At 33.1% G+C, this 11,184-nt stretch overlaps 4 protein-coding genes across 4 annotated transcripts; 3 read left to right on the forward strand and 1 right to left on the reverse strand.

The window, feature by feature from the left end:
• Window positions 1-4,886: 4,886 nt before the first annotated feature.
• LOC125213852 (transcription factor bHLH112-like) lies at window positions 4,887-6,754 on the forward strand. Its single transcript, XM_048114615.1, has 5 exons — window positions 4,887-5,172; window positions 5,359-5,725; window positions 5,803-5,868; window positions 5,950-6,015; window positions 6,098-6,754. Exons 1-5 carry the CDS (start codon window positions 5,009-5,011, stop codon window positions 6,278-6,280), a joined length of 846 nt encoding a protein of 281 aa, XP_047970572.1. The 5' UTR covers window positions 4,887-5,008; the 3' UTR covers window positions 6,281-6,754.
• Window positions 6,755-7,688: 934 nt separating this feature from the next.
• LOC125215097 (probable NAD(P)H dehydrogenase (quinone) FQR1-like 1) lies at window positions 7,689-8,983 on the reverse strand. Its single transcript, XM_048116411.1, has 4 exons — window positions 8,850-8,983; window positions 8,464-8,557; window positions 8,124-8,386; window positions 7,689-8,052 (listed from the first exon to the last, which is right to left on the reverse strand). Exons 1-4 carry the CDS (start codon window positions 8,870-8,872, stop codon window positions 7,821-7,823), a joined length of 612 nt encoding a protein of 203 aa, XP_047972368.1. The 5' UTR covers window positions 8,873-8,983; the 3' UTR covers window positions 7,689-7,820.
• An 804-nt stretch (window positions 8,984-9,787) lies between these two features.
• LOC125188307 lies at window positions 9,788-10,402 on the forward strand. The gene has a single exon (XM_048085085.1). The coding sequence runs from the start codon at window positions 9,788-9,790 to the stop codon at window positions 10,400-10,402; it is 615 nt and encodes a 204-aa protein (XP_047941042.1).
• A 129-nt stretch (window positions 10,403-10,531) lies between these two features.
• On the forward strand, window positions 10,532-10,954 carry LOC125188315. The gene has a single exon (XM_048085096.1). The coding sequence runs from the start codon at window positions 10,532-10,534 to the stop codon at window positions 10,952-10,954; it is 423 nt and encodes a 140-aa protein (XP_047941053.1).
• The last annotated feature ends 230 nt before the right edge of the window (window positions 10,955-11,184 follow it).

The following is an 11,184-nucleotide window of genomic DNA, read 5'->3' on the forward strand; positions in this document are numbered from 1 at the left end:
TCTCTCCTCTCTCTCTCTACCACATTTTTAGAGTTAGCATTCTCATCCCCCACTATCTTCCATATGTGCAATTTTATGTTATTAATAAAATTATTAAATATATGTAAATTTTAGTTTCAAATACTTATAAATAATAATTGTGATATTGTATATTGTTCGTATGTTTTGTTCTTTGACATGCACTATAGAAATTAAATTAAATTTATAAATTGAGATATAAGAAATTTACAGTTTATAAATTTAATTTAATTTAACTTATAAATTAAAAATATTAACAAATTTTAAATTCTTATTATACATATTGTTTGTATATTTTCTTAACTTATAAAGTTTAATTGTGATATTCATTTTTTTATATTAATTAAATTTTATAATGTTATAGTAATATAATAATAAAAAATATATAAAATAATTGCATCCAATTTTATGTTTCATTAACTGTTATAAATGCAGTACAAAATAAAAGTTCTGATTAAATTCGTGCTTTAGTGGATACTAATTTTAATATAGTTTATTTTGAAACATTTTATTATCTGATAATGAATATATGCATAATTTATTGAATAAATATTTGTGGATTTTAATACAGTTAAATGTGTTAAAAAAAAGTAATAACATATAAGTAAATTTAATTTTAAAAATATACTCTTTCTTTTTTGAAATGCTTATTTTATTAATTACTCCCTCCGTTCGCGAATATGAGTCCCGTTTTTTCGCTTTAGTCCATCAATGAATAGAAGTCCCGGTTAATTTGTGCATAAATGGTAAAGGCCTCATATTCCACTAACTCAATCTACTCACATTTCATTTAAAACTAGTAAATACATGAATTAAGAACGCAACTCAATCAGTATTTATATATCATACGAAGTATAAGTATGATAATATTTTAATTTGTTGATGGTATAGTGAATGAACCAAGAACTGTAATGGAGTACTTTTAAAGAGAAAAAAATATTAACTAGATATTTTTAGAATAATAAATATATGAATTAAGAAAATGTGATTATTTTATCGAGGTTCAATGTAATGTTCCAAAAATTAAGAATTAAAATAAACTAAAATTTTAGAAAGTAAAGAATAAAATTGAAATTGTGAAATTCTTACAATTAAAACCGTAAACTTAATGAGTACTATTTCATAGGAGTATATCATATATTCAATTTTAATTGTTACATGTTATAATTATTTGAGCTAAGAACTCTAATATTCTATACATATCTTTAAAATATTAAATAGATAAGTTATGAACACGCGATTAATTATTTTTTCGGGGTTCAACATAATCTTCCAAAAATTATATATTAAAGAAAATGAAAATATTAACTATATATTTTAAGAATATTAATATAAATTAAGAACATGTGATTATTTTATCGAGGTTCAATGTAATGTTCCAAAAATTAAGAATTAAAATAAAGTAAAATTTTAGAAAGTAAATAATTAAAATTGAAATTATGAAATTATTAAAATCAATACCGTAAACTTAATGAGTACTATTTCATATATCATATATTCAAATTTAATTGTTGCATGTTACAATTGTTTAAGCTAAGAACTCTAATATTCTATAACAAAAAAATTGAAAATATTAGTCACATATTATTAAAATATTAAATAGATAAGTTATAAATATGGGATTTTTTTTTTCAGGGTTCAACATAATCTTCCTAAAATTATAAATTACAGAAATTATAATTTTAAAAATTAAAGAGTTAAAATTATAAAATAATTAAAATTAAAACTGTAAATACTAAACTCAATTAGTATTATTACACCATATATCAAATTTTAATTTATCAAATTCGGTCTATTTCTATATGACAAAGGGAGTCTTGTACTATGAAGTAAAAAGAGAAATCATTATTTGAAAATATTAGAAATATGAAATAAATAAGATAATAATATGTGATTTTTTTTTATCGAGGTTCGATTAAAGAAATCAAAATTTTAGAAAATAAAAAATAAAAATTCTAAAATTATGAAAATCAGTAGTACTTAATTAGTTACTAGGAGTATTTAATGTAGTATCAAATTTTAATTTGATAGATGTTATAGTTAATTGAGCTAAACACTCTATTCTTTTATAAACATTCTTGTAACTAAAAAGTTACTAAAAGAATAAATTTATTAATATTCAAAACTACAATTTAATTAAAAGTAATTATTTTTTATCATATGTTATAGATATGATTATTTACAGTCCAATAGTTATTAGTAGTTAACAAGTTTTTAATATTTCATAGTGCTAATTATTTGTTATTAAATTATTTGAATTAAAATTTATAAAGACTGATTTGATAAGAGATCCATATTATTTATTAACTAATAATACATCTTTATTTAATATTTTAAATTTTGAAGATATATTTTTAAATAAAGGCAACAAAAGAGGAAGAAATTTAAAAATAATATCATCCAATCATTTTAAAAGTTGTATCCCACACACAGGTCATTAAATACACGAACAATATATTCACCAAAAAAAAAAATACATGAACAATGTATGCATAATCTACCTCTATATCCTCAATACGTGTATTTAATAAACAAATTAATTTAATGATATAAAGTATGTACACAAAATATAAATTTAATCAAAAATAAAATATAATATACAAATTAATGTTTCTTTTAGTACTAGATATGGATATTTATTATTTAAATGATGAACTATGAATAGGAGTAGAAATAGGAGATTTAGTTAGAAATATAATGAATAATTCACCTACGAAATATCAAGATAGAATAATGAATAAACAAACAACTAAAAGTGATCATGTTTATAGTAGTAATTGTTTTGCCGATACTAATAAATATTTGAAGGAGATAAAAGGTGGGACCTTACAAGACTAATTAATGGATGGATAAATATTTGAAGGAGCAAAAAAGGTGGAACTTTAAAATGATTAACGATGGAGTAGGAGTATATAGATATGAAAATCTTAATTTGGAGATTTATATCAAGATTAATGTTTCTTTTTAGGATTTAAAATATAATAAGGGTGATTTAGTAAGTAAATAATATAATTTATAATACAATCGGTTAATATAAAACCGGTTTGGTTTGATTAAAAAGTTAAGGGCATTACGTATGTAGAAATTCTCTACGAAAATCATTTCCCATTTATGGAATTGACCTAACATACCTTTGAAATAATTTACATGTATGGACAAGACAACACGATTTGTTGTCTCAGCCAATTCTATCTTGTTCATTGCTTGAAGTACATACGGTTTTCAAAAGAATTACTACACGACACTGTGTTGCTTGACATTAGAAGATTAGTTTGTTAGAGGACAGAATAGTTGACCTTTTACCTCGTGGGACCAAATGCTAATTTTATAAATATAAATTGTTTAAATTGATGGGATTAACAATTAAGTATGACCCATGATCCTAGAATTTTTATGGGGGGGTGTTTTATTTTTATGCAATAGAGCGACACTTTTCAGACCACCACTACATATAAACATACGTATATATATACACACATGCATGCACATGTACGTATAACTATCGTATCAATTAGGAGATTATATAGTCAATTATTTAATCTATCAATTAGGCAATATTATGTTACTTTAGGTCAAATTGAGTGTATCTTAGGAGAAAAGTCAATTTCCTCACATATATATTACGAACAAAAAATACGCTTGTTGACTCGACACAACGAAGTCATTGATTTAACAAGTCTATTAGTAAAAAGAAAAAGTCAATCACGTCTTTTATTTATTATTTGAAAATTTTGGGCTACAATAATTTTATTACTTCCTCAATCCCACAAAAAGATGGACATTTGAAATGACACAGAAATTAATACACAATTAGTAAAATAAGAGAGATAGAGATACAGATAGAAAGAAAAGTAATTATAGTATTATTAGTGGAGAATGAAGCACACTTTACTAAAGAGAAAGAAGTTACCAAAAATAGGAGGTATTTTTATGGAACATCCGAAAATGAAAAATGTCCTTATTTTTATGGGACGAGGGGAGTATCATTTTTTTCCAGCCACATTATGACACCCTACAAATATTTTAAAAATATATAGATACAAAAAACTTAATACAATTTTTAAGGGCATAAAGTCGAGAAAAAAAAATTAGAACGAAAAAAAGGATTCTTAAATTAAGAACATCTTAATTTAATCTTTTGTTTTTTAGGGTGCAAATAGAAATGTCCTCTAATTTTGGTTGAATCACTAATAATAAAAATATTTTTTAAAGCGTCATTATATTTTAAAATAAAAAATAACCTTCTTAATTGTATTAAAAAATATTTTTAATATATTTTTTTTAAATTATAGTTTTACCATAATAAAGGTATCTTATATATATTCGACCTAACATCGACGTGGCAAGTCAGATCAAATTAAATTTGCCCACAAACCAAATCCCTTTCTTTATAGTTTATAGCAACTTAGGAATTTTTAATGCTACAATCAACACCTAATTATAATAATGAATAATACACGCACTCCTAAATATACCAAATACACAAAGAATTCTACCCGAATCTCTATCTAATTAATAAGTAGTAGTAGTACAAGTATATACTTCCACAAAAAATAATGTCCTTTTTATTTTCGATTATATATCCTACAATTTTTAATTTTTTTTCTCTTTCTCAAGTTATGAACTTCAAATTAATAATATTTCATTTTTTTCATTGATATTCTATCAATTTTATATTTCCACTATTAAGACTATTCTAATGAAGTATTATTAATTGTTTATAGTAAGAATGTATTTCCGCATATTAGTATGCATTGTCTAATAATGAAAACATGTACTCCAAATTAAAGTGTCGGGACCAGATTCCAATCCTTACCTACACCATTTTCTCATCTACAAACACATACATGAATGTATATATATAGCTAGAGCCACACCCCACAAGCCATACAATTCACTTCCCACCTCAAGCTTAACAAGATTTCAAGTGTAGTACAAACCCAAAATCCAAAACCAAAAACCAAAAAAGTTGATCATATCAGCTGCATCCATGGCAGAAGAGGTCGGATTAAGCTGGTGGAATTCCCCCCAAAATCTCTTCAATTCATCGCCATGTTCGCTAGGGAGCTTCGTTTGGCCCACCCCCGATCTTCACCACCACAGCACGGGAGTCGGCCTTTCGCCTCCGGATAGCTGGAACCATCAAGATATGCTGTGAGTAATATTTTATGTTTTTTCTCTAAAAAAGAGTTAAAAGATTTATGCAACATTATTGATGAAGAAATTCACAACTAACCCTAATAGAAAATTCAGTGTTTTTGGACTTACCTGCAAAAAAAAGGTGGAATTATGTAAGCAGACACTTATATATCTATGTTTTTCCCACTTGTCGCTTTGCAGCGGAAAATCAGAAGAAAATTATTCCAATCTTCTACTCGATTCAAGCATGAATTATCGGCCTTCCAGCAAAGAAGATTCAAGTTTTGGTGAATCATATGCAACCTTGTTGCAGACACTCTTCGACACTGATTCTCAACCCCTTCCATCTTCATATGATCATCAAACTGTTTATGATCAGATGAATTCAAATGGATTTTTGGGTAAACCTAATGTTCGTCCGCTGCTGCAACCGACGACTCATTTCTTCCAATCATCTCTCAGCAATCAGCAGCAGCATGAACAAGCCGCAGCAGTGAAGAAAGCAAGCAACCAACCTGCATATAAACGGCCGCGAATAGAAACTCCATCGCCACTGCCAACCTTCAAGGTATGTACAGCTTTGTGAAAAAAAAAAAATTGGACTTGAAAAACAGAAGGTAACTTTTAGCTTTCTCTCTTCAACAGGTTCGAAAAGAGAAACTCGGGGACAGAATCACCGCGCTCCAGCAGTTGGTTTCGCCTTTCGGAAAGGTAACTTTGGAATTCATCATTATAATAAAAAGTTATACAAATATTTTCAAGAATGTTAATATTGTGAAATTGAACTTTCAGACTGACACTGCATCCGTTCTCCACGAAGCAATCGAGTACATCAAGTATCTCCATGATCAAGTCCATGTATGTTTCAGTTTCACTTTCAATTCATTTAGTTCATAAAAAAATATGGATGATTGATTATGTTTCTATAATTCAATTTCAGGGCTTAAGCACACCATACTTGAAATATGGAGCTACAACAGTCCCGTGCCAAAAGAGGAATAGGGATGAAGAAGGGGTGACGAAGGACCTCAAAACTCGAGGGCTGTGCCTCGTCCCTATATCGAGCACCTTCCCCGTTGCAGCCGAGACTAGCTCAGATTTCTGGACACCAAGCTTCAGATAGATATCATGACTATTTACACACCAAAAAAGAGACAATAATGTAAGATTTGGAAGTGGCAAGAATGAAGGCCGCTCTCCATTGTTGTTATACATGTTTTCATGAAAAGCAAGGAAAAGGTAAAGAGGGAAAAGGGACAATGCTGGGCCACATCTTTGAAAGAATGTAGAACTAATCAATGTAGCATTTCATATAATTGTAATAAAGTAAAATTGATCAAGAGGAGGTTTAGGAACATATGCTAAGCTTCTAGTTTATTAGTAGTTTTTAAGGAGATAAGTAATGTGCATTAAGAATTTCAGTTCTTGCTTCTTTGTTTTATTTGTGGAGAGTTTACATTATTATTTGTTAGTGGAGGATGTACATGTAAAGGGAGTTAGATAGCATCCCAACATACACCCATTGAGATGATGGGGCAGCCTCTGATTACACCTACAATCCCATTATACTAATTTTAGTTTCATATTTTAATATTTAGAATTATTTAGCATAAAATATTTTGAGATTTCAGATCAGTGGTGAGGGGTCATGTAACAATTTGAGTCATTGAGACAAAAGAAGCTTCACTGACCAAAAAAAGAAGAAGAATAAGAAGAAGAAATGATGTATGATAGATGAAAATAAGAATATATGAAAAATGTCAAGGTCAAATTATCCGCCTTTGATTTCTTTTTATCCGAATAGAACATTACGCCATCTGTTTCATTCTATATTTGTTGTTTATTCATCAAATGTTCTCATGGTATCTAGCTCTCTCTCTCAATAAAAAAGTACACTTAATTATGCTTAATTTTCTTGATAGTTGAAATTAGATAGTAAACTAATCATATGCTGATTCCATTCTAGTGGAGGAATTGATGTTCATTCACAAGTACAAAGTTAGTACTGATGTTTGTTGCACAGCATTTTATACATCATGTAATTAGAAGAAGAAAAAGATCAGATCTTTGATGTGTGTGAATGAGACTTTGCTTTGAATTTATGCATTGAAAAGGTGTAAAAACTTTGAGATGGTACCAAATTTTTGTTGATGGTGTCTGTGGCATGTGCTTTCTAGCTAATCTCTTTTGTTAGGGACTTAAATATGATGGATTGATTGGAATTATACCATACAAAGAAGCATCAAAGATAAGCTTACGTTTACTGCTGAAAAGAATTGATTTTTATCTAGAATAAGAGCATGTTTTACTTTAAAATCATGAGAGAGGAAAAGGAAATTAAAAAGCATAATATAAAGTAAAAGCATTGTGGCTTCATTGTGAAGCAGAGATTAAAGAAGACAAGCTTCATGCCACAGTTTGCTTCGTCTGTTTTAGGTAATCATTCCTCATTATATTATTTGACTTCTTTGTCAAGTTTGAAACATGATCTGTAAATTCTGTTATCAGTTGATGTTTAGTGATAATGTTACTTAAAAAAACAAACTTTATTAATCTATGATGATGATTTCAAACATAAGAGTAATAATGTAACAACAAATGAAGTATAGTGTGACAAAACAGCAACATAATGTAGAACAACAAGTGTTGATGAGATGAGGAGATCAAGCAGATTGTTTAAGCTTCTTCGCGACAGTGGCAACGATCTTCCCTTGGTGGAAGGCTTGGGCCTTCTCAATCTCGGATGGCTGTCTGGAGCCGTCTCCAGCAAAGGTCCCCGCGCCATAGGGGCTACCGCCCTTGACCTGCCCCATCTCAAACATGCCAGCTCCAAATGTGTAGCCAATGGGGACAAAAATCATACCATGATGAGTCAGCTGAGTAATAGCTGTCAAACTGCATAACAAAATTGTTAGTACAAGTGAAGAGGGATTGATTGGATTAGGTTGCCTTGATTTATCGCATACGCTGTGGTTTCTTGTCCGCTTCCTTGGCTTCCCGTGCTGTAAAAGATCCCTGCAGGCTTCCCGGCCAGCGCCTGAGTCCCCCACAAGCCTCCCGTTGCATCGAAGAAGGCCTTGAATTGGGCAGCCATCATTCCGAATCGAGTTGGGAAGCCAAAAATGAGGCCATCGGCTTCGGGAAGGTGGTCAGGGGTGATCACTGGGACATCACTCTTTGGTGGGGCGCCCATCTTTGCAAGAATCTCAGAAGAAAGAGTTTCTTCAACCTTGTTTCAATCACACAACATTCAAGTTAAGTAATGAATGAAGAAGTCATTTGATTGTGAAATTTTTTATGCCAAACCTGCCACAATTTGGCCTCTACTCCTTCCACTGATTCTGCTCCTTTCTTGATCTCTTCCGCGAGTCTCTCGACATGCCCGTACGTGGAGTAGTAACTGTCGGGGTTCAAACCATCCCACATCGGAGAATCAGAAAATGTTCAAGCAATATATAGGAAATGCTACAACTTGAATTATTGAATATGGGAATTAAAGATCTTGAGAAAGATTTCAAATTTTGATTTTACAATGTATGTGAAAACACATCTGATCCATGACTTATAATGCATAACATAAAGAATCACCATATTTGGATAAAAGTAGCATGTTTTCAATTGAGAAGTGTGCATCAAAGATCAGACAAAGGTTAAGAAACAGAGGATTCTGCAATGAAGAGAGAGATACATACACTATGTAGACCTTGACTGCCATTGAACTAAAGGATCTCAATGTGTGTGGAGTAATTTGTTTTTGGTGAAGATGAAGAATAATGAGAGGAAATGGCGGTATATATAATTTCTAAAAGAGCAACCGTTGACTAAAGAAATTTGTTAGGCTTTGCCTATATAACTACACTAGATCTGCATCTCCATCCCTATATTTAATTATCATCAATACTCATGGAATTTGAATTCTTCAATTTGCTCGGATGTTGATATCACGTTTATCGTCATCCTCATAAATTTACAATACTTAGTAATTCCAAATTCGAAATGAATTACTGCATTATTTATCACGCAGTATATATCTGACCTTATTAGTCGCTGACTATTGCATACAAGTACTACTCCTATACTCCTAGTCTGAAATTTTGTCACATTTTTTCATTTTTGTCCATTCCACAAAATTTGTCACATTTCGCTTTTTATCATTTTAGTTAGTAGACCTCACATTCCACTAACTTTTTCTCACTCACATTTTATTATAAAATCATTAGAGCATCATCAACGCCGGATTTCCGTCGGGCGTCGGATCGCGTCCCCGACGTCTGCCATTGCGCGAGGAAGAGGGGCGGACGGATGTCCCGTGCAGACACGGGAGTTCCGCGGGTATCTCGCGACATCCGTCGCAACGCCGGCGGGACGTCCGCCGCTGTGGCATGCGGACGGACGTCCGATAGTTCTATTTTTTTTTTTCAAAATCTATATATACGACTCGTTGAACTTCATTTCACTCGCACCACTTGTGTTAATAAGTTTTTCTCTCTCTACATTTCTTTTATTATTTAATATAATGGCAAGTGGTAGTGGTAGTGGTGCGGGTGGTAGCGGTGCTAGCGATTGGCGCCAGATTGTTTGGGATGAGCTGCGTGCGTCTAGGGAGATAAATCGTGCATTACAAGTGGCCATGCAGCAGCAGCATCAGCCGGCGGTACCTCGACCCATCCATCGTCGCATTTATATACCTCGTGACCACATCGCAGCACACCATCGGTTGTACGCGGACTACTTTGCTCCACAGCCGCGGTTTGGAGACAACTTATTCCGCCGACGTTTCAGTATGCGTCGTGAACTGTTTCTTTGTATCGTTGGTGCTTTAGAGCGTCGACACTTATATTTCAGGATGAGAGAGGATGCGGATGGTAGACCGGGCCACGCCATTCAGAAGTGCACTGCAGCGATCAGGCAGCTGGCTTACGGAGGTACGACCGACATGTTCGACGAGTACCTCCACATCGGCGAGACGAATGCCCGCGAATGTATGGAGTTTTTTTGTCAAGGCATTAGGGAGATATTCGGGGATACCTATCTTCGGAAGCCTACCCCCCAAAACTGCCAGGATCTGATGGCTATGCACGGGAGCCAGCACGGGTTTCCGGGAATGTTGGGCAGCATAGACTGTATGCATTGGGAATGGAAGAACTGTCCCTCCGCCTGGAAAGGGTTGTTCACAACCGGTTTCAAGAGCAAACATCCCACGATAGTCCTTGAGGCGGTAGCTGACTACCGGCTGTGGATTTGACATGCATATTTTGGAGTAGCCGGTTCGAACAACGACATCAACGTCCTACAGTCGTCTCCCCTTTTCAACGACCAAGAACTTGGTGTTGGTCCGGCTGTCAGTTTCGTCGCCAACGGCAACTAGCACAACATGGGCTACTATTTGGCGGATGAGATCTATCCTATGTGGCCCGTCTTCGTGAAGACGATCAGATGCGCAACAGAAGATAAGAAGAAATACTTTGCGGGTCGTCAGGAAGCAGCGCGCAAGGATGTGGAGCGGGCATTTGGTGTGCTCCAGAGTCGATGGGCGATATTGAGGGGTCCATCATGGTTGTGGGATATGGAGACCATCGCTGATGTCATGTACGCGTGTATTATCATGCACAACATGATTGTCGAAGATGATGGTCCAGCACTGACTGAGTGGGCCGATGATGATGGTGCCGGTCCAAGCCACGGTGTGGCCACCTCCAGTGCACGTATGGGGGTACCCAGGAAGGGCTCGATCGGGTCCGTGCGTTTGCCGACATGCGCCAACGACAAGCCCATATTCGACTCCAGAACGATATAATTGAAGAGCTATGGTTGCGTCGGGGTGGTCGTTGATATGTTCGGGCGTGTTAAGTGATGTAGTTCTTTTTTTTGTCGTTTTTTTTTAATCTAATGAAATTAATTTGCACTTTGTTTGATTCCGTATGCATTACGAAATTTTAATTCCGTACATTGTTTATTTTGATTCTGTGAAAATTTTAATTTGGTGAATTTGTGAATTTTTTTTTATTGCGGGAAGTCCGTGCGGGA

Source organism: Salvia hispanica, chromosome 1, assembly GCF_023119035.1.
Source record: "Salvia hispanica cultivar TCC Black 2014 chromosome 1, UniMelb_Shisp_WGS_1.0, whole genome shotgun sequence".
Lineage (NCBI taxonomy): Eukaryota > Viridiplantae > Streptophyta > Magnoliopsida > Lamiales > Lamiaceae > Salvia > Salvia hispanica.